Genomic DNA, 24,577 nt, shown 5'->3' with positions numbered 1-24,577 from the left:
ATTTTCAAAAAAGGTTACATCCTTAGAATTGTAGAATTTTCTAGTGATAGGTGAATAACATTTATAACTTTTTTGATTGAGAGAATAACTAAGAAATAGACACTTTATGGATTTAGGATCTAGTTTACTTTTGTGGTGTTGGTGAACATGAATAAACGCAATGCAACCAAACACTTTTAAGGGCAAGGAGGAGATGATTCGAGTGTGAGGATAGGCCTAGATGAGGGTTTGGCAAGGGGTTTGAAATCTTAGGACTCTAGATGGCATCCTATTGATAAGATAGGAAGCAGTAAGAACAACTTCCCCTTAGAAATGTTTTGGCACATGTATGGTGAACATAAGGGACTTGATGACTTTAAGGAGGTGTTTGTTTTTTCTTTCAGCGACTCCATTTTGTTGTGAGGTGTCTACACAAGAACTTTGATGAACTATACCATTATTCAATAGGTACTCCTTGAGTATAGAATGAAAATATTCTTTAGCATTGTTAGTTCTAAGGACTTGAATTTGTGTTTGGACCATGGAGTTGAAGTTCTGGAAGATTGGACCAGCTTTTGATTTTTCTTTCATGAGGAATATCTAGGTAGTTCTGTGATCATCAACAAAAGACACAAACCATCTAGCCCTTGAAACATTATTTACCTTAGATGGCCACCAAATATCACTATGAATGATTGAGAAGGGATAAGATGCTTTGTATGGCTGATTTGGATAAGTATTTTGAACAAGTTTGGAAAATTGACAAATCTCACACTAAAAAAACTTTGGATTTTTATCTTTAAATAATGAAGGAAACAGTTTTTCCAAATACAAAAAACTAGGATGACCCAACCTATAATGCCATAAAATGATTGCACTCTCATTATTAGAACTAACGACTGAGATAGAAATCCCTATTGGATTGGTTTACTAAGGTAGGAGTGAAAACACAACTTGCATTTTGAGTTTGTTCTTCAAGGGAATCATCAATTCTGGGAATGTAGAGTCTCACACACTCCTTAGCATTGACAATCATCTTCTCAGAGTCCAATTCCTGAAATTTGCAATATGTGGGAAAAGACTTAGTAGCATAGTTAAGGTCCTTTGTTATTTTATTAATGGACAGCAAGTTACAAGTCAGATTTGGAACCAAAAGAACATATTTCAAGGTCATGTTCTTTCAGATAACAATGGACCTGTACCAGCCACCATGGATAATGACCCATTGGCAATTCAGACCTTAGACTTTTCAGAACAGGGGCTGTGAGTGTGAAACAAAGTGGCATTTCCAGTCATGTGATCAGAAGCACCAGAATCGATTATCTAGGAACTTGGTTTCTCGGTTTTGATGCTTAGAGCACTTAAAAAATTACCTTTTTGTGCTATTGAACTGGTTCCAATAATAGGTGTAGTAGGACTTGGTTGAGATTGGCTGAACATTTTTTGAAGGAGATCCATTTGCTCTTTGCTGAATAGAGTTGCCTCAAAAGTATGGATGATTGTCTCCTGTGGTCATGAACCCATGACTTTCACATTCAGGTGGTGGTCTTGTTGCTTTCCAATTAGCGGGCTTACCATGTAACTTCCAACAAGTGTCTTTGGTATGTCCTGGTTTACGACAATGGTCACAACATGACTTGCCTCTACAAGTTCGGTTGTCATTGCTTGAAAAATTTACTTTGCAAAAGACAAGTGTTGAACTCTTAATTGTACCCACCAAGATAGTCTAGTTGGTCAAGGTGAACATTGGGAAGTGTGGTCCCAGTAAGTGACACATGGTTCTGGGTTCAAATCCTATCATTGATGATACCTTGAATTTACTTGATGTTGATTGTTGCGGGGCGGTCAGCACCCCGAGGTTTGGTTTCCCATGGAGAGTCCTAAGGGCTTGGCCATGGAAGGTTCCTCGATTATAAAAAAAAGTGTTGAATTCTTAATTGTGGTAGAGATGCTGTGATTTCCCATTATGACCTTCTTCCAGCTTTCCTCCCTTTGGACCTCAAAGAATGCTTCTTGGATGGATGACAAAGGCTTAATTCCAAGGATTCTTCCCCTTGCTTCATCCAGGTTTTTATTGAGACCTAACATAAACTTGAAGATCCTTTCTTTTTCAACATTTTTCTTGTATTTAATACTGTCTACAGGACATTCCCACTGTAATTCTTCGAACATATCCACTTGTTGCCAGTGGTGGGTGAGGGTATTGAAGTATTGAGTGACCGAGAGTTCCCCTTGTTGTAGATCATGTAGAATGCTCTTTATCTCAAAGACTTCAACAGTGACTTCATTGTCGGAGTAGGTTTCTTTTGCTGCATCCTATATATCCTTTGCTCTTACATAAAACATGAAATTCTCACCAATTTCATTGTTCATGAAATTGATCAGCCAAGACATCACCATATTGTTTTCTGATTTCCACACTTCGAACTTTGGATCTTCTTTCCATGGAGCCATTGCAGTACCAGTGAGATAATTGTCCTTCCTTTTTCTGCAAATAAACATCATAACGGACTAAGACTATTGAAGAAAATTGTGTTCATTTAGTTTATGCCCTGTAATGGGAAGAACAGAGATTTCTGATCTGCCATTGTTGCTGGAGATGACAACTTCTTGATTGGAGGTGGAACTCATCTTATCGGTGGTCATGCCATGCTTAACCATCCAGATTTATCATGGTTCAGAGGAGGCTCTGATACCATGTAGAATGAGGCGAAAACTCTATTGAATTCATTCTGAAAATCCAGCTGATTGCAAAGGGTCTTATATAGGAAATATGACAGCAGATTGTCAGTAAATCTCCTTGATTCTATCAGCTAACAAATGGGAAAAAAAAATCCTAATAAAGTAGGAAATAAAGGCTGGAAATATTATCATAAAAGCTGGAGATATTATCCTAATCTCTTTCTTTAAAGAAATAAAAACTTAATTAAAATAGGCTACAACCCATGATCTCCTCAAATTGCCTTATAAAATAGGGCTCTAAACCTGGAATTCCACAAAATGGAAACAAAAGGATGTTAGGATACTTTTGGTACTAACACATACTCGTGATACTTGCACCACAAGATACGATCAATCACAAATGCGCTAGTATTGGATATCACCATAACAAAGACACTGTAGCGACATGGTAGCAAATCATTGTAGCATGGCATTGTAGCGTGGTACTGTAGTGTGACAGTATAATGTTTTATTTTTTATTTATTTTTTATTTTTTTTTAAGGTTAGGGTTAGGGTTAGGGTTTGGAATCAAACCTACTCTGATACCATGTTGAACAACCAATTTTCCTAAAAGCTTAAGCTTATAGGGTTTGGGTTCATAATGTATATCATATTCTCCAACACTTCCACTTGTCATGAGGAAGAATTTAGAAAGGTCCCTATTTAACTAGAATATGAAGAACCTAAAATCATCTACTATAATCCTCTTGGGAATTTATAAGTTTCCTACACTAATGTGCCAAAAAATGGAGTTTTCTTGGAAAGAACTGGAAATCCAACCCACTGCTATGCATCAACACTCACCTTAATGTATTTTTCAGGAGTGACTTTTAGGGAGTTGATCTATCATTTCTAAGATTGAAAGATATTCTATTGAAATCTCTGTTTGCGTGAATATTAAGATCAACAATTTTTGTTTTTAATTTTTGGAGTCAAGTTTTGAACGATTTATTTGGAACTCTTCTTTACTTAGTCTACATTTTTGTCTCTATGGGAGCATCATAGCTTCTATTTACAACCATTAAAAATCCCTAACATAATTCTGTATAGATATTCAATTGAGGGTGCAACATGTGCAGCACCAGGTACCAGTCTTCAAGTGCAATTGTACCGTAATTACCAAGCATGGAGTTCTTTTTAGATAGAAACGGGTTTTCTTTTCTTCCTTTTTTTTCTTCTTCAGGAGGATTTGGAATGGTAAGCATGTGTATTGTAGAACTCTAGACATAAATCCTAACTTCATTCATCCCATAATTCAAGGGGTAATTAGCTCTTGAATCTATGTTCTTGGATCTTCTTTTGGTGATAATAAAAATGGTTGCTTGTGAGTATCTCCTTTTGCATTTTATTTTATTTTTATTTATATATATTTCACACATCACTTGTTTTTTTCAGATATTTATTTTGATTTGATCAACTAAAACTGTGCTGTAAACAAATATTATAGACTAATGGGAGTGACATAGCACAATTCTATATGCCTAGTTTCTTTTTTATTTATATAACCAATACAAAAGATTGATTTGTTGTGAGCTATATTGTGATTGGATAATTTAATTGATCAGGATTCATGAAAATGCATACTAGTTTTATTGTAGATATAACTATTTTAATGGTTATTTTATATCTACAAATCAGCTTGGCAGGAAGGAAATAGAAGAGATATATGGTACACGACATATTGGTCGTGACCAATTATGGGGGCTTGTTGGGTTGATGGATTTCTTTTGCTTCAGTGAGGTTAGTTTCACCATCAATGCTTTGATATCTATTAGCCTAGGCAATTCTGTATTTGATCTTTATTTCTATCTTATTTTTAGCATTTAGTTTCATATTGGATCTGATATTGAATTTATTTGACTATTTTTCTTTTATTCTTTGACTCTGTTACACATTTCTAGATGATCTTGTTATAAAAGGCACTCTTAGGCTTGCAATTCAAGTGTAGAAAAGTCAACAGTCTTAGCCCTCTTTTTAATTTTATAAGGTAGCATCTAGAAACTTCATATTAGTCAATGATGAACATTGCCTTTTTTTGTTGACAAATCTTAAGTATTAGGCCTAGGCCCTAGTAATGTGCTAAACAATCATGTGTTGTATATTAAAATCCTAGTTGGTCAATTGTCATCTTTACTATGTGCAAAAGTACCTCTAGGATTAAATCACTTTAATTAACATGTTTTACTATTGGAAGCTTTGATGTCATGTCTTAGTGCTATAACATAAAGATAAAGGATCCAATCAAAAAACATAAAGATAAAGGAAATCTACAAATAAAGACACATGGGGTCTTAACGGTTCCGCCACCTATGCCTACATATATGGATATGAGAGAGCTAATCCACTATACCATATATAAAGAAAAGAAAATAAGGATACAAACCTGAGGGTTCAAAATGTCACCGATCAAGAGAAAAAACTAGCTTTCACCAAATTCTTATTAAAAACAAAACAAAAGTACAAACTATAATTTATACTTAGCAGGACATGAAATAGACCTTAATTCTAGGAATAATAAAATCATATCTCCCAATCAAAAAAGTTAAAATCAAAACAGTCAAATAACAACCAAATAGTAATTATTTGGCTACTGATTTAAAACATAATCTGTCCATAATTAGAATGATTTGATTTTATTCAAATTATCTTCCAACACTCCCCCTCAAGTTGGGTTGTACAAATTGAACATACCCAACTTGTCTATTAGCTACTCGAATGATCTTCTTGATAGTGCTTTGGTGAGAACATCTGCTACTTGTTTATTTGTTGATACATAAACCATGCAAATTGTACCATCTTCAACCTTCTCTTTTATAAAGTGTCTATTATCTTCTACATGTTTAGTCCGGTCATGATGAACTGGGTTGTGTGATATGTTGATGGCCACCTTATTATCACAATACATCTTCATTGGCATCTCCTCCTTCACACCAATTTCTCTTAGAAGTTGTTTAAGCCATAATAGTTCACACATACCATGAGCAATAGCACGAAATTCCGCCTTTGCGCTACTTCTAGCTACAACTGTTTGCTTCTTGCTCCTTCAAGTCACCAAGTTGCCCCACACAAAGGTGCAATAGCTTGACGTTGATCTTTGGTCATCTATGGAGCTTGTCCAATTAGCGTCCGTGAACCCTTCAATGCTTCTTGTTTCATTTTTCCTAAAGTATAATCCTTTCCCAAGAGATCCTTTAAGATACTTCATAATTCTATACACGGCTTCCATATGCTCTTTGCAAGGAGCATGCATGTATTGACTCAACGCTTACTGCAAAAGCGATGTCTGGCCTAGTGTGGGAAAGATAAATTAGCTTTCCTACTAGGCGTTGATATCTTCCGGTGTCAACAGGTGTGCTTTCTTTTTGTTCTCCAATCTTCTTTAGTGGATCCATTGGAGTGTCCACAAGTTTACATCCTAGCATTCCGGTTTCTTTCAAAAGATCTAGAATATATTTTCTTTGGGAAACTGATATTCCACTTTTGTTCCTTGCCACTTCCATCCCTAGAAAGTAATGTAAAGGTCCTAGATCTTTAGTTTCAAACTCAACAACCAACTTCTCTTTTAATCGTTCCATCTCCATTGGATCATTCCCAGTCACTATAATGTCATCCACATAGGCAATGAGAATAGTGACTGTACCATCATTGTGATGATAAAACAAGGTATTATCAGATTGGGCCTGTGTATATCCATGCATCATGATGGTCTTGGTAAATCCCTCGAACCATGCACAGGGCGACTGTTTCAACCCATAGAGAGATTTTCTAAGCTTCTAGACTTTCCCTTCCTTCCTTTCATGATTGAATCCATGAGGCAATTCCATGTACACTTCTTCTTCTAGGTCTCCATTCAAAAAAGCATTTTTAATGTCTAGTTGTTCAAGTTGCCAATCCGGATTTGCAGCAAGGAATAAAGAACTCTTACTGTATTAAGTTTAGCAACTGGGGCAAACGCTTCTTGATAATCAATACCATAAGTTTGAGTGAATCCCTTAGCTACCAGCCTCGCATTGTACCTTTCAATAGACCCATCTGATTTATATTTTACAACAAACACCCATTTGCATCCAATAGGCATCTTTCCATTGGGCTTGTCCGCGAAATCCCAGGTTCGGTTTTTTTCCAGAGCTTTCATTTCCTCCATTACAACTTCTCTCCATTAAGGATCTTGTAGAGCCTCATGAATATGTTTCAGAACTTCTTCTCCTGAAAGTCTGGAAATAAACACCTGAAATCGAGGTGAGAGATGATCATATGAAAAAAAATTGGATATTGGGTGTTGAGTACATGATCGATCTTTTCTCATGGCTATGGGCAAATTAAGGTCACTTACCTCAGGAATGGCAATTGGTTTTGATTCTTGATAGAACTGTTGGTCCATTTTGGTCTCTACTATTCTCAGCCTACTCCTCATTGAATAGACACAAAGTTCTGGTTGCTGCAGTGAATCTGCCCTTGGCCTTGAATCTATTTTTGTTGTTGACACCTCAGGTTCAGTTGGGTTAGTTTGTTCTGGTTTGTCAATTTCAAACACTAGCTGGTTAAGGAGGTGTTCTGGCTGTTCAGGTGGGTGAGAAGGCTGGTTTAATAGCTGTTCTGGTGACACAGTTGGGTTAGGCAGCAAGTTTGGTGTTGTTCTGGCAAAGAAGGCTGGTTTAATAGCTGTTCTGGTGAGACAGCTGGGTTAGGCAACAAGTTTGGTGGTTGTTATGGCAGTGGGCTCAACAATGATAATTGACAAAAATTCTCTTTACCTACATTATTCTCCCCCTGAAGTGAATATTGGGAGAGATATAGTTGGTTCTCAAAAAACGTAACATCCATAGTGACAAAGTATTTTCGTTTTTCAAGAGAGTAACAACGATATCCCTTTTGTGTGGCTGAGTAACCAAGGAAGACATAGGCTAGTGCTTTAGGATCCAGTTTGGTTCGATTTTGATCAGAGTTTGTTAATGGACAGAGTTTGTGGATAGAATTGGAGGAAGTTTTTTAACAGTGTTTGGTAATTGAGAACTCGGGTAGGCATGCGATTTATAAGGTAACAGGCTGTAAGAATGGAATCCCCCCAAAATTGTTTTGGTATGTTTGTGGTAAACATAATGGATCGGGCTACTTCCAATTAATGTCTATTCTTTCGCTTAGCCACTCCATTTTGTTGAGGTGTACTTACATATGAACTTTGATGCATAATCCCTTTTTCTAACAAATAATTCCCAAAATGGTGTTAAAATGCTCATCCCTACTATCCATTCATAAGACTTGGATTTTAGCATTAAACTGGTTTTGAATCATTTGAAAAAAATTTTGAATGTTGGTTTTGCCTCATTTTTTTCTTTCAAGAGATATAGCTGTGTAGTGCATGTGTGATCCAATAAACATGATAAACCACCTTTTCGTAGTTAGACTTTGTAGACGTGAGGGATCCTGTATGTCACTATGTATCATTGCAAAAGGTTTGGATGCTTTGTAGGGTTGAGAGGATAATTAGAGTGTTGATGTTTGGCAAATTGACAAATATCACACTGAAAGATATCTTTATTATTGAAAAGAGAAGGAAACAAATGTTACAAATATTGAAAATTAGGATGACCTAACCTAAAGTGCCACAACATTATTCCTTGTTGCTTAGTCTTAGAGGAAGATTCACAACTAGCTGTTAGAGCTTGTCCGTCCTTGGTATTGACTTCCTTGAAGTAGTAGAGCCCTCCATATTCCTCAGCACTGCCAATCCTCTTCCCAGAAGTCATATCCTGAAATTCGCAATGATTAGGCAAGAAATAGTCAGCACAACTCAACTCTTTGGTAAGTTTGCTTATAGATAGCAAGTTACATGATAGTTTTGGGACATGAAGAACATTGAAAAGGGTTATATGAGGCCCTAAAATTATAGTACCAGTCCTTACAACAGTAGCAAGGGATCCATTTGCAATTTTGACTTTAATGTGCCCAGAACCTGGAGTATAAGTAGAAAAAAAACTTGTACAACCTGTCATATGGTCTGTTGCCCCTGAATCTATAATCCAAGGGTTGAATTTTTCTGTTGTTCCACTCAAAGCAGTCCGAAATGTACCTTTCTGAGCTAGGAATGATGAGTTAATTAGGTTCTGGGATGTATTAGTGCCTGCTTGTGTTGGTACCGAGGCTGAGGATGGTGTTAACAATTTGTAGAGCTAGTCTAACTGCTCTTTGTTTAAGGAAATATTGAAAGAATTCTCTCCTAGCTGCTGTTCAGTATCTGAGGTGGTTTGATATCCCTTGGGCTCCCTCCTGGTGCCTCTGTTATCTCTGAAATTCGGTGGCTTGCCATTCAACTTCCAGCAGTTTTCACGACTCTGATTGGATCTCTGACAGTGATCACACCAAAGGTTGCCGTTTCTTCTGTTGTTGTGTGTATCTCCACAGGGAATGTCATTTTTATGGGCTGCCAGGGCCGAGTTATCAATAGTAGTATTGCTAGCAATAATAGGAGTTGTTGCCCCACCAAGCATCACACATTTGCGTGTCTCCTCTCTACTCACCTCTGTGAAGATTTCTTCAATAACTGGAAGTGGCTTTATTCCAAGAAGTCGACCACAAACCTCATCCAGTTCCTTGTTGAGCCCCGCTAAGAAGTCATAGATCCTTTCCTTATTAATCTGATCTCTGTATCTTTCACAATCTGCTGTGCAGCTCCAATTGCAGTCATCAGCTAAGTCCAACTTTGCCATATTTTGTTGAGTGATGTGAAGTATGTAGACACATCTGAATCTCCTTGATTTAAATTTCTGGCCATATTCCGTAACTAAAAAACCTGAGCTGATTTTTCTAAGTCAAAATATGCAAGATTTAGAGAGTCCCAGATTTTTTTTTTTTTTTTGCAGTAGGATAACAAAGATAATTTCTTTGTACTTCGTTAGTCATGGAGTTTACCAACCAAGACATCACAATCGAGTTGTTGGTATCCCATATGGGGTAAGTTGGGTTTGTTTTTGCTGGTTCAATAATGGTGCCATTCAGGTACCCTAGCTTGCTGCGGCCTCGAACCACCTTTAACACTGCTCTTAACCATTGTAAAAAAAATTTCCCGTTCAATTTTTTTGTTGTAATTTGTAGCAGAGCATTTTCTGAGGTTAAGGCAGTGGGAGCAATTGTAGAAGGTGTCTGAGAAGTGGCAGACGGCTCCTCTGAGGCACTACCCCTGCTTGCTCCAGTCATGGCTGTTTTGACCATTGTTTTTTCTCAAGTAGAAGTCGGCTGACTCTGATACTATGTCACCGATCAAGAGAAAAAACTAGCATTCACCGACTTCTTATTAAAAATAAAACAAAAGTACAAACTATAATTTATACATAGTAGGATGCCTTAATTCTAGGAATAATAAAATCGTATCTCCTAATAAAAAAAGTCAAAATAAAAAAAGTCAAATAACAGCCAAATAATTGCTGATATGTGGCTATTGATTTAAAACATAATCTGTCCATAATTAGAATGATTTGATTTTATTCAAATTATCTGCCAACACAAAACAATCCCATGTTTCCCATTTCTTGTATCTACACCCTTTAGCTAAGCTATGTTAAACCAATATTTCCTATTTTTCCTTACATTTCTATCTATCCAGTATAGACTTGAAATGCATACCTCCATCTTTCAACTTTTTCCTTTTATGAATAGAATATTTATATAAACATAGTTCTATATGGAAATAGCAATATAAAAAATATTTTATATAAAAATCTGTACTGGAATATGTATTAATTAGGAAGTTAAGATACTTTCCAACAATATTCACCTTGACTCAAATTTTTAATTAGTATTCTATTTCTTTGTGACATGTGTTGTACCCTTGCACATGACTCAGTGATGTCATTGTCAAGGAGATCTCTTAGTATATTTCACCTTGGAACTTCTAAAACACATTTGCTAGAAATTTAAGTTTTAAGTAAAAGAATATCAAAGAGGCATTTATTGTCTTAAATCCTAGGTTTACAATGTTCGATCTTTTGAATCCTTTGCACCACGGTTCCATTGTGCTCTATCATTACTCATTGTTCACGTTCCAGTAGATCTTGATTGGTTCAAATTGTTTACACACTTTACTGTTTCCAACCTTGAAGATCTATTAAGTGTGTAGGACAAACTACAATTTTAATAGGATACCAAAGTACATGTTTCATGTATCATATGCCAATGAGAGAACAAAAGACTCTGCTTTCAACCAAAATTACTGTTGTGATCCTCTTATGCATTCCAACTCTTCTATACCATCTTTACAATCAAATTCCATTTTTTTCTTTTTTGAATCTTTAGCCTTGGATATTCTCCATAACTCTTTGAGAAATCTTCACCGAAACTTTGATACCATTTTGTTTTGCCAACGAAAGGTCTTATGCCAAGTCTTAGTGTAGCAACATAAAGATAAAGGAAATCTAATGTTAACCAAACCACGCACACATATGACCAAAAAAATAAAAAAATAAAAAAAACACGAGATTTTTAATGTGGTTCGACGATCAATATGATCCCTACATCCATGGAGTGTACCAACACTCAAGAATCCACTAATCAAAAGAGAAAAAGGGTTACAATAGTGAAGCTCTCGAAACTCCTCTTAGTTGTGGCCGTAGGCACACCAAAAGGCAAAAGTAATGAAGATGCAATTTGCTGTAATTAATAATGAAACTAGTGTGGTTGTTTATGTGGCCATGTATGATACAATAATGGCACAAATGGCATTATAACTTGTAATATGGGGATACTTCAATTTCAACCAAGGTACCCGTGTCGACATGAAACGACATGGATGTGGGTGTGAGATCCTTGTCCAACATGCTTGGATTGCATCAGATACAACTTTATCTCCTTTTTTTTCTTTTTTCTTATAAGCAAAATTTTTTATTTTTTAAATAATGCAATATAAGTTTTTTGCCTCTTATCTCTTTCTTAATTTCTTTTTAAATTATAATAGATAATAACAATTATATATTGTCTCATCAAAAGAAATTGTAATAGATAATAATAGTTATCTGTTTTCTTTTTAAAAAATATTTTAAATTCAAACTAATTTTATCAACTTAAAATAACAAGATCTAAAAATACATTTATGTAGAAATTATTGTTAAGTTGAACTATATCAATCTTAAAATAATAGAACTTAATTTATATAAACCTTTTTCAATTTAAATAAGTAAAAATATATATTTTGAAAGTTTTCAAGAGGTTCACTGAAAATCAACTATGTATTTTCCTAAAAGTTCTCAACATTTATGGTAAATAATAAATATGTTTCCATTTACTTTTGAAAAACTTCTCTCAACATCTTATTAAAATAAAAGATCTATTGTAAATATGTTTCATATTTACAGGTAAAGAAAAATTTCAATAATGTAAACATCCAATTAAAATAAAAACATATGATAATGAATAACATAAAAAATTTTAAAATAAACATAAATCAAAATTAATATATTAAAAATATAAAGATAAATAAAAAAATTTCAATAATATTTAAACATTTCATTAAAATAAAAAAAAGCATATAATAATTAATGTTGTATTCAAGTACCTGCACCCATAATTGAGATCATTTTCAGCTGAATCCTTGTGTCCTCAGATTTTGGGATGAAACGGTTTTGACACGTAGGCACATACGATACTCGTACCTGAACCCATCTAACATACATTATAGTACAGGAACAAAGTTTTTTATGTGGCATTAAATGTGTTTGTGAGCATGTTTGAGATAGTAGTAGCAGGAAATAGATCAAGTTATTGTAATCACAGCTGGGATGAAGCATGAGTATAACCCTTACAAAGACCAGGTTGACAGGATGAATTCATTTCTCAATAGTCCTTGTATCTCTTTGTTTCAGAAGTATTCTCAATAACCTGAATCTTGCAATAGTTGTCACTCTGGGTAAATAGTACAGAAATAAACTGAAAGTTGCTGGTATCTGTATTTAAGAGCACTTTTAACACATACATTAGATGTCACATACTGTCTAATTACCCTAGATTAGTAGATTAGGATCCTCCATGAACTATTTCAGTTTTATTAATTGATTATGATCTGTTTTTTAATTTATTTATTTATTCTTGTCCCTGAATACTTGATTTCGTGTTCACTTTGTAGGCATGCCTTATTGCAGATATGGTGCAACATTTTGTTGATGCTAAGCTGGAATTTGATCCTTCCTACATCTATCAAGATGTAAACCATGCAATTCAGCATGCTCACCACAGTGGCTTGGTTCATAGAGGAATTCTTTCTGATCCGGACAGATACCTGGTTAAAAATGTCAGTTGAATTGGATACCCTAATCCCTATATATTTTGGTTTTTCTGTTGGATTGGTCATGCATTGTGATTAATAGTTGTTTTCAAAATTGAGGCAAAAGCTCTTATGGAATATTTTAGTATTGTCAAGTTGAATTTTGTATTCTGTACTTGAGAGTTCAGACTCATTCTTATATGGGTGAAAATTCCAGGGCCAGCTGCTGCGCTTTCTCAAGATGCTTAGAGAGAAAGGGAAAAACCTTTTCTTGTTGACTAATTCACCATATACCTTTGTGGATGGAGGGATGCGTTTTATGTTGGAGGTGATTCTCAAATTGTAGAAGACTCTCTCTCTCTTTATCACATAGAGATCCCATCATCATCTTTCTTGAAACCTTTACGAATGAGAAATATTTTAAACATCCAAGATCTTTTCTATTCTGGTGAATCTGCTGAATAATGATAATCTATTCATTTTGATTTGATCTTCTTGATCATCTTTTAAATATTATGAATTCTAAAATTTTTGGTGGTTATGAATTATTTATTTAGACATTTTGCCACAAAATTTTTTGAGTTTGCCTCTTATTGTTCTTGATTACACCAAGTGTGGATAATTTTTCTTCTTGAGGAAAGTATCAATCTGGGTTTTAGAAATTTCAGTTACATGTAAAGAAAAGAAATAATTTAGGAGCATAAATCATATGTAACTTTCATAAGATAAGAGAAATTGAATATAAGGATAGGGAATAAGAACTTTTGATCTCTCTCTCTGTTTGTCTCTCTCTCTCCACTTGTCTTCTTAGCTAGACCTTGGAGGCTTATGTGCTATATATGGTGTTATCTGCTATTTATGCCTTAATACTTAAAACTAACCTATTTTTTTTTTATGTTCAAACAAAAATTGCATCCAGATGGCGTCTAAGTTTGGACTATTTTGTTCTTAGTTTTCTGTGGTAAATAGTATATTGTTTGAAAAGGAAAAGCTTTGCATTCTTTCTCCTTAAATGTATAGATTTTAATTGTATCGTATTGTGTGGTTGGAGTGACTAGTTGCATGCTTTGTAAATTGTAATGTAGATCACTAAAAGGGTAATACAAGTTTCTGTATAGATGTTCCATTCCTTGTTAATAAAATTCTGTTGAGAATCTTCGTGAAAAGGAAGTTTGAAATGCAAGGATATGATCTTCTCTCCCCTTACACATAAATATCAAAGCCTTTGATGAATGAAATAGATTATCCATTGAATCAGCAGTTTACTAATGTATATGTTGGTTCTCCTCTCAAATAAATTCTTGGCTCTGCCTTTGAGCTGCTCCTTTGACATGTTTGTTAGGATTCTTTGGGTGAGAGAGAATCCTGGAGGGAACTTTTTGATGTTGTGATTGCTAAAGCCAATAAGCCAAACTTCTACTCATCCGAGCATCCATTCCGGTTTGTAACATCAACTTGTTAAATGCATCATCTGCTTCTAGATTTTTGCTTATATGATAAAATGGTGCTTTGCTTTGTCACCAACTTAGCAGTATTGGGTTGCATAAGCATTATTTCTTTCTTTATAATTATTTTTTGAGTGATGGATAGTGGTTCTAAGGTAACAAAATCAAGTACATAAGAAGGGGAGCAAACAAAGGAAAAGAATTCCCTGGGAACCAGTAATTCTATACTTGACAAATGATTAAACTTGTTTCCTTTGTGCAGTCGAAAGGTCTAATTCATGGTCTTCTACTTCAATTATGAAATTTTGTTCTTAAAATTTAGAAAAATAAATTCTAAACCGATCCCTACAATTTTTTGTATCAGAAAATGGATTTTATTAATATAATGTCCAACAGAAAGGGGGCCTTTTCTAATTACATGGTAGGTATATATATATATATATTTTAATCAGATAATTACATGGCAAGTATAAAAGGGCATCAAAAGGCAAAAGAAAAGATATAACTGTTTGCCCTCTAGGAGGGCCCCAATGCAGTTAATGAAAAATGCTATTTCATGCCTAAAATCAAAATTTCCTTATATTATTGAGAAAAAATTTTAGTTAGTTGATTTAGATCATTGCTTCTATTTTCTTCTTGTTTTGTTCCCTGTTTTCTTTTATATCCTTCTTGCCTTTGAGTTCTATTTGATTAAATCTTTGAAAGACAAACCACTACATGCTACACTGATACCTTTTCTGGTTGGATAAAAAAAATGGTTTCTTGAAGCTGTTACGACATAGAGAAGGACACCTTAGCGTACTCAAAGGTGGATGCATTTCTGCCAAATAAAATTTATTACCATGGATGCCTTAAATCTTTCCTGAATATTACAAAGTGGAATGGACCAGAGGTATGTCATATTATTATTCACCTTTAAAGATTTATTTACCTATTTGTTGAAAAAGTTCAATATTTAAAGGCGTTATTTACTTTATTTGCTTCTGCCAATCTATATCTTGGAATTTATCTTCTCTCATTTCTTTCTGCTTTAAACTGTGATGTGCCACCTTTATAACCACTAGGAATTTTTTTCTTCCCTTTTAGGTGATGTACTTTGGGGACCACCTATTTAGTGACCTACGAGGTCCTTCAAAGGCTGGCTGGCGTACTGCTGCCATCATCCAGGAACTAGAAGTATGCATTCTATCACTTTATTTTCAGCCTTTTTCTTTTGTTGGTAGAATTAGTCTTTTAAGACTTTTTTTTTTATAGGCAAGCAAAAAAATATATTAAAAGTGTAACAAAGTACGCATGCTTTTAAAACTTAAACTAACATTTTTTTGTGAGTTTTGGTTTAATATTCAAACTTTAGTAGCTTCAATATAGCACATATCAAACTTTTATTACCTATCAAATGTTTATGGCATACATATTGAACTTTTATTATGCTTTAGTGGTGATTCAGAAATGTCAAGGACTAAAACATTCTACATAATGGTCATTATTCTAGTCAGAGTTGAATAAGTAATAAATGGTTAACTTGTTATTGGAGAGCACTATGTGCCCTTTTTCCTACAATCATACTCTATTTGTCAGAAAAAGTAATTTGCTACCATTACCCCTAAATTCCTAGTTTATCGTATGATGTTATTTCCATTAATTTGAAGTTCATTGAAAAGAGCATATTGGGTTATTCAATTGCTTTTCGTAGTGAGGGTTGTGCTGTAGGTTTCTGCACATGAAAGCCTACCCAATATCCTAGTCTATTAAGGCAGTACATGCTAGTCAGGTTTGAAGAGATGTGGGCCACACTTGGATTCACTTAGACTGGTAGTCCTAACCACACAATGGCATTTTTTTTTTTAATATTTATGTATTTATTTCTTATTTTTATTTTCTTTTTAACTCTGATGGAAATTTAGAACTTGCAAGACTTTCTTAAGATTTTCTATTTTTATACCAATTTTTTTTCAATAGTCAATTAGTGAAATTTAAATGATATGTTAAGATTTTATGAGATGTTTTAGAGCTATTTTGCTTCCTTGTTAAGTTAGTGTACTAGGAATGTCTTATTTTTGGTTATTGCTTGCACTGGAAGTAAGAGTCTTGATTTAGTGAAACATGGGGTTTGGATTGTGTTATCTCTTCCTCCCCAACCCCCTAATGAATCTTGGAGTATGAATGCTTATGGGAAGAGTTTTTTTTATTGTAAGAAAATTGGCCTCTGGTTATGCTTTTCCAAAGTTTAGAAGGTGGATTTCTTCTATGATTTGAGGTGCATTCCTTAAGATCTCTTGGAGAAGAATCTGAAATCATAAGAAACAAAATTCCATTGGTACACCCTTGGTATACTTTTAACTTATTTTCCTCCCAGAATTTCTTTAATTTTTTTTTTTTTTTTTTTGATATGCAAAACAAAAAAATATATTGGAAGTGCTTGAAAAAGGTGCACCAGAGTACATATAGTGTATACAGATAGTGCCTATTAGACAAACAAAAAAGGAGATTGGTGTATTATGATATGTGAACCTTCAAATTTGATATGTGATGTTAATCATGGACTGAAGGGTTGGAACTGGTGTATTGCTTGGATAAATGATGCCTAACAATGTAGAAAATGACCCATTTTGAATTTTCCACTCTAAATGGTGATCTGGGTTGTATCCTTATAAAAGAAGAAAAGAACTAGTGGATATGAGTTGCTGTAAATAACCTTGTAATTTAGGCTTGTAAAACGGCAAAGGACCCATGGGTTAGTCTATTCTGAATGCATTTATTTTCAGTAAAGTAACTTAAGATTATGGCCATGATTGGTAAACCTAGTCAAGATATAAGCCTTTTTAATGTTTCTTTTTCTAATTGCAATGCTTTAAGTCTTGAAACTTTTGCAAATTATGTTCTTATGGTTATTTGATTAATCAATGCAGAGTGAAATTCAAATACAAAATGAGGATAGTTACCGTTTTGAACAGGTATGTTTCTGGAAATTTTATTCGCCCTTCTTGAAATAGATTTTACTTTGTTATTTTTAATTTACTGTAGGCTACTTGCAATTTTTAGCCATTTCTATTTCGTACTCTCTCTCTCTCTCTCTCTCTCTATATATATATATATATTGTTGAGAGAGAGAGAAAGGAGAAAAACCTTAATTCTCATTCATGTGATGTCTACTTACAATTGAGAGATATATATATACAAGGCTAGGAGTCCTAACTACCATACATGTGACCTATATTAACAAGGAAAGATAATATACTATAAATACATTATATTCAACACTCCCCCTCAAGCTGGAGCATATACGTCATATGCACCAAGCTTGTTACAAATATATTTAATCCTAGGACCTCTGAGAGATTTAGTGAAGATGTCTGCTAGTTGATCATTTGAATTGACAAAACTTGTAGCAATACATCCTGATGCGATCTTCTCTCTAATAAAATGACAGTCAACTTCAATATGCTTGGTCCTTTCATGAAAGACTGGATTAGATGCAATATGTAATGCGGCCTGGTTATCACAGATGAGTTTCATCTGTTCATCCTTTCCAAATCTCAACTCCTGAAGAAGATGTCTCAACCATATGAGTTCACATGTTGCCAAAGCCATAGCTCGATACTCGGCTTCAGCGCTAGATCTGGCCACTACATCTTGTTTCTTACTCTTCCAAGATATTAGATTACCTCCAATAAAAACACAGTACCCTGAAGTGGAACGTCTATCTGTGGGTGAGCCAGCCCAATCTGCATCTGTGTAACCAACAACTTGAGTATGACCTCTATTCTGGTACAATACACCTTGGCCTGGTGTACTTTTGATATATCGAAGAATACGGATTACGGCATCCCAATGGCTATCATATGGTGACTGTAGGAATTGACTAACAACACTCATAGGAAAAGAAATGTCTGGACGAGTAATGGTGAGATAGTTCAATTTACCTACGAGCCGTCGATATCTCCCGGGGTCTCCTAAAGGCTCCCCCTGTCCTGGTACAAGTTTGACATTCGGATCCATAGGTGTGCCTACCGGTTTACAGTCTAACATACCGGTTTCTTCCAGGATGTCTAAAGCATACTTCCTTTGGGAAAGGACCACACCAGAACTGGATTGAGCTATCTCAATTCCCAAGAAATACTTGAGTTTCCCCAAGTCTTTGGTCTGAAAGTGGGTAAAAAGATGTTGCTTTAGTTTCTGAATACCATCCTGATCACTGCCTGTAATGACGATGTCGTCCACATAAACAACCAGATAAATACACTGCCCCAAGGAGTTATGATGATAAAAAACTGAATGGTCTGCTGTACTGCGAAGCATGCCAAACTCTTGAACAACAGAACTAAAACGGCTAAACCATGCTCGAGGAGATTGTTTCAAGCCATATAGAGAACGGCGTAACCTGCACACTAAACCAGACTCCCCCTGAGCAACAAAACCAGGAGGTTGCTCCATATAAACTTCCTCGGCAAGATCACCATGAAGGAAGGCATTTTTAATATCCAACTGATAAAGAGGCCAAGAACACATAGCAGCCATGGAGAGAAGCAAGCGGACAGAAGCAATCTTGGCAACAGGTGAGAATGTGTCACCATAATCAGAACCATAAACTTGAGTATAGCCTTTAGCAACTAAGCGGGCCTTAAGGCGATCAACCTGACCATCAGGACCAACCTTAACTGCATAGACCCAACGACAACCAACTGTAGATTTACCAGAGGGTAAAACAACAAGATCCCAAGTGCCATTAGAGTGCAGAGCAGCCATTTCATCCACCATTGCCTGTCGCCAGCCTGGATGGGAAAGAGCTTCATGGGTGCTCTTTGGAAGAGAAACAGAGGATATAGCAGAAACAAAAGCAGAATAGGGTGAAGATAATCGATGATAACTCAAAAAATTGTAAATAGGATGAGGATTACGAGTAGAGCGAGTACCTTTCCGAACAGCAATGGGTAAGTCATTAGGAGAAGGCAGAGCCGGGGCAGGTGAAGCCGAAGGGATAGGAAGTGAGTCAGCAGGTGCCTCAGGAAAAGGGAGAGGAGCAACGACACGAGGGCGACGATGATAAACCTGAAGTGGTCGAGGGGGCATAGCATCAGGTGGGGAGACAATGGGAATGGGCAAGACTTCAGAAACAGGAAGAGACTCAGAAGTGGTGGAAAAGAATGGTGAGTCCTCAAAGAAGGTGACATCAGCGGAGATAAAGTATCGATGAGTCTCAAGGGAATAACAACGATAACCCTTCTGAAGTCTGGAATATCCCAAGAAGAGGCACTTCATGGCTTTGACGGAAAGCTTGTCCTGTCCAGGAGTGAGAATATGAACAAAGCAAGTACAACCAAAGACACGAGGAGGAAGGAAATAAAGTGGTTGGTCAGGGAAAAGAAGGGAGTGAGGAATCTGATCGTGTAAGACAGAGGAGGGCATACGATTAATCAAATAACAAGCGGTAAGAACAGCGTCCCCCCAAAAACGAAAAGGAACGTGACTATGGAGGAGGAGAGTACGAGCTGTCTCAACAAGATGTCGATTCTTGCGTTCAGCTACCCCATTTTGTTGAGGAGTATGAGCACAAGAAGACTGATGAAGAATCCCATGATGAGACATAAACGAAGTAAATTGGGCTGAAAAATATTCCCTGGCATTGTCACTGCGTAACACACGAATAGAAATATTGAACTGGGTTTGGATTTCAGTATAAAATTTCTGGAAAATAGAGAATAACTCAGCTCGATTTTTCATTAAAAATAACCAAGTACATCGAGAATAGTCATCAATGAAAGTGACAAAATACTGAAATCCTAAAGTAGACGCAGTCCGACAAGGACCCCAAACATCAGTGTGGACAAGCTCAAAAGGAGACTTTGCCCGATTATTCAAACGCTTTGGGAACGAGACACGAGTATGTTTCCCAAGCTGACATGACTCACACGGAAGCGACGACAAAGTGGAAAAACGAGGAACCATCTTCTGGAACTTGGAGAGACTAGGGTGACCCAGACGATTGTGAATGAGGAGAGGAGCATCAGTGGAAATGCAAACTGCAGGAGATGAATCTGAGGTGAGGTGATAGAGGCCTTGAGACTCACGTCCTATGCCAATCGTCTTCCCCGTACTCCGGTCCTGCAAGGTCACAAATTTATCAGAAAAGGTAATAGAACAATTAAGAGTACGAGTGATTTTGCTGATGGAAATAAGATTAAAAGGACATTCAGGAGTATAAAGGACAGAAGTGAGAGGTAGAGAAGGCAGAGGAAGGGCCAAACCAATACCTTTAGCCACAGTTTGAGAACCATTAGCTAAGGTAATAGTAGGTAAATCAGAGGTAGTAGTAATAGAGGAGAAAAAATCCTTATTACCAGATAGGTGATCAGATGCTCCAGAATCTAGAATTCAGGGTCCAAGAGAAGATGTGTGGGTAAGGCAGGCAGAGGCATTACCAGGCTGGGCAACAGAGGCAATAGAAGCCTGAGATGTCTGAGATGCGGAGGAGCTCGGAGGCTGAGGCAGCGGAGAATCAGAGGACTGGGCCATATGGGCAGTGCGAGGAGGTCTTCCATGTAACTGATAGCAACGATCGCGAGTGTGGCCAAGTTTATTGCAATAGGTGCAATGAGGACGTTGGCCTCTCCCTCGGGTACCACTGCGTCCTCCTCGAGAGGTAGTTTGAGAAACTAACACAGAAGAATCTGAAGCGCTATCAGATGGCAAAGTCTGAGTGGACGAGATACGGAGGAGGCGAGCAAACACATCATCCAAGGACGGAACTGATGAACTTCCAAGAATCTGATCACGAATAGGCTCAAGATCCGGACGGAGGCCAATAAGAGTAAGGACCATGAAGAACTTGTCAAGCTGTGTTTGTTGAGCCCCAACATCAGGAGTAAGAGGCATCACAGTCAAGAACTGCTCTTTAAGAGAGGCAATCTGACCAATATAAGTAGATAGATCCAAGTCCTGTTGGCTGAGATGGACAATAGCAGAAGCCACCTTAGAAAGACGCTGGATATCATTCGTGTATAATCCTTTGGCCTGAGTCCAAAATTTAAAACAAGTTTTATAGGCCTGAAGATGAAGAAGAATCCGGGGATCAACCGATTGCCATAATACACTACATAACTGTGCATCTATCTTCCTCCACTGTACGCGGTCAACCTCAGGGATATCTGCCTCCTGGGTAACCAAGTGATCCTCATATCCTTGACCCATAAACCAAAGTTCAACAGAGGCAGACCAGGAAAGATAATTTTCACTGCCAACCAATTTCTCTGAGGTAATCATAGGAGATCCAGAGATAACAGAGGTAAAGATCTGATTTTTGGTGGTCATATTCACGTATTTGGATCGAAGAGAGCCCTAATACGGCTTCAGATTGCGGCGTGGCACCACCGAAAAAGGGAGACGGCCTCAGATCGCGACGTGGTACCACCAGAAAGGTAGAAGAACACTTCCCAAGGCACGTGCAGGGATTGGGGTGGAGAGAAAGTAGCCGGAACTTCGCCGGAAAGGCTGTTTGGAGGGCTGACGGAGACAAAAATCCCCAAAAGAGGTACGTGCAGGGCTCGGATGGGAGAACCAGGTAGGTAGGGATGCTGGTCGGCGGCAGACGAGGCTGGAGGAGGAGGCGCGTCGCCGGAAAATGCCTCACGCGCCCTCACGCGCCGGCGCGTGAGATGCAGTCGCCGGCCGGAAAATGGCGCCTGGCCGGCGCGTGGATCCTCTTTTGGTGCCGGTGCCTTCACAAAAGTTGGAGATCTCCTCCAGGCGCTCCTTCTGGTATGGTCGGTGTCGGAAAAATAGGTTTCCGGAAAAGTTCGCCGGAAAGTTCGCCGGAAAATTTCGCCGGCGGTGAGTGGTTTCTAACGCGTTCCGACTGACCGGAAAGTATTGGGAGATGGGGAAGGTGACCGGAATGAAACACGGTCACCGGAAGGTTGCCCGGAGTTGATGACACGGGAAACAGGAAAGAATTAGGTTTTCTTCCCTAGCTCTGATACCATGTTGAGAGAGAGAGAAAGGAGAAAAACCTTAATTCTCATTCATGTGATGTCTACTTACAATTGAGAGATATATATATACAAGGCTAGGAGTCCTAACTACCATACATGTGACCTATATTAACAAGGAAAGATAATATACTATAAATACATTATATTCAACATATATATATATATATGTATGTATGTATGTATGTAGCTGTCTCTATGTATAGCTGTCTCACTTGCTCACTTTCTTACTCTATCACTCACCCGCCTTAGTTGTGTGAGTCTCTTAAACCAGGTAACTCTCCCCACTCTGGAACCATGATTCTGCTCCTTCTATTCGGAATCTTGTGATTGCAGAATTACCACAAGTTTCCTGCATGGCGTAGGCATGGGAGTTGGGGAGTGTGGGTTTCCTTGCTTAAAAATTGAAATCTAGAAAAGAAGGTGCCTCTTATACGGGTGATATTCTCAATTCAAGAACCTTGATTCTGCTCTTTCCACTAAGATATTCTGTTTTACCTTCATAATAATTCCCTATATATAATATCACATACACCAAAAATGAAAAATAAAAAGTAATTCAAGTTATTTTGCCAAGATTGTTCACAGGTGGGAAAGTTTGTAGAATTGTGCTCAAAATCAAGAATCCTAGGACCAAAGTTGACCCAAACTCTCTATTGTAACATTACTAAAGCTTAATACATGATGATCCTAGTCACGAAAAACTGGAGTGGGGATCACCACTGTTTGTAGTATCTAGATTACCGTCCTTGGGGAACAACACACTTGGCTAGTCATGTCTAATGCAAAGTAATTTCACTGCTGCAACTGGTAAGATTTAATCAACTTCACATGATCAAATGACTTATTTAACTTGGTTGCTTATGTGGTTCAAGACCGTTTTAGGGTTGAGAATCAATTTGGATAAAAGTAAGTTAATACCAATGGGAGGGTGGAAAACTTAGGTGACTTGGCCTTAGAGTTTGGTTGTAAGGTGGGTGTTCTCTCTTGCTCCTACTTGGGTCTTCCTTTCAGTGCCCTGTTTAAATGTGTGGCGGCTTAGGATGTGGTGGAGGAAAGGTTCCATAAAAGGGTAGCCATATAGAAAAGACAATATATCTCTAAAGAAGGGATAATTACTCTGATTTGAAGCACTCTTTCTAGTATGCCTATATGCTTTATGTCCTTGTTTTGTATGCCAAGGTCGGTAGATTGAGGTTAGAGCACATTTAGAGGAATTTTCTTTGGGACTAAGGGGCTCTTGTTTGGAAGCCACACTTAGTAAGGTGGGTGATTGTGTGTTTAGATAAAAGGAAGAGGTGTTTGGGCATTAGATGTCTATTGGCACTCAATAAGGCTCTCCTATAAAAATGGAGTTGGCATTTTGTTGATGAAAGGGGGGCACTTTGGAAGCAAGTTATCAATGGGAAGTATGAGGTAGAAGAAGGGGGGTGACACTCTTATGAAGTGAGGGACGAGTATGGTGTTGGGTTATGGAAAGCCACAAGGAAGAATTGAGATCTTTGAGTGGTAGTATTTCTTTCTTGGTGTGTAATGGTTGGAGGGTGAGGTTTTGGAAGGACAAGTGGTATGGAGACAAACCGGTTTGTGTTGCCTTCCCTTCTTTATTTACCTTAACGGTTTCAAAAGAGGCATGGGTGGCGGATGTTTGGAATTCTTTAGTTGAAGGGGGTGGTTAGATTCCTTACTTCTCTAGGCATTTCACTGATTAGGAGGTGGAAAGTGTGGAGTGGTTCCTTTTGAGACTTCAAGAGAAGAGAATGTATAAGGATGAGGAAGACAGGGTGCTTTGGACAAAGTCAAAGAGTGGAAAGTTTTCTATCAAAACCTCTTTTCTGCTTGGAGTCTAGAGTTTTAGTCTCCTTTTCTATGAGCATCATTTGGAACTCCTGCATGTTGCTTGAGGTGGGCTTCTTTACATGGGAAATGATGTGGGGAAAGACCTTAACTTTGGATCAAGTTTAAAGGAGGTGCTGGTTTTTAGCAAATAGATGTTTCCTTTGCCATAACGAAGGAGAATCCATTGACCACATCCTTACTCAATGTGTAAAGACAAGGGTTCTATGGCATTTGCTTTTTGCTCTCTTTGTTGTGCCTTGGGTTCTTTCCTCTATGATTAGAGAGACCCTTCTTGGTTGGCATGGTTCTTTTATGGACAAAAAGCTCAAAAAGACATGGAAGGGAGCCCTCTTATGTAT

At 37.1% G+C, this 24,577-nt stretch overlaps 1 protein-coding gene across 2 annotated transcripts in view; it reads left to right on the top strand.

The window, feature by feature from the left end:
- Positions 1–24,577, top strand: part of LOC100255302 (uncharacterized) — a 50,797-nt gene that overhangs the window by 6,500 nt on the left and 19,720 nt on the right. For both annotated transcript variants that reach the window (XM_019223186.2, XM_002272446.4), the window contains 7 exons: positions 4,339–4,440; positions 12,812–12,976; positions 13,167–13,277; positions 14,292–14,389; positions 15,163–15,286; positions 15,481–15,570; positions 17,304–17,348. In XM_019223186.2, coding sequence (XP_019078731.1) covers positions 4,339–4,440; positions 12,812–12,976; positions 13,167–13,277; positions 14,292–14,389; positions 15,163–15,286; positions 15,481–15,570; positions 17,304–17,348 — 735 coding nt within the window. The remainder of the gene's footprint in view (positions 1–4,338; positions 4,441–12,811; positions 12,977–13,166; positions 13,278–14,291; positions 14,390–15,162; positions 15,287–15,480; positions 15,571–17,303; positions 17,349–24,577) is intronic.

This window comes from Vitis vinifera, chromosome 11 (genome assembly GCF_030704535.1).
Source record: "Vitis vinifera cultivar Pinot Noir 40024 chromosome 11, ASM3070453v1".
Lineage (NCBI taxonomy): Eukaryota > Viridiplantae > Streptophyta > Magnoliopsida > Vitales > Vitaceae > Vitis > Vitis vinifera.
This window is presented reverse-complemented; position numbering and strand designations above follow the sequence as displayed.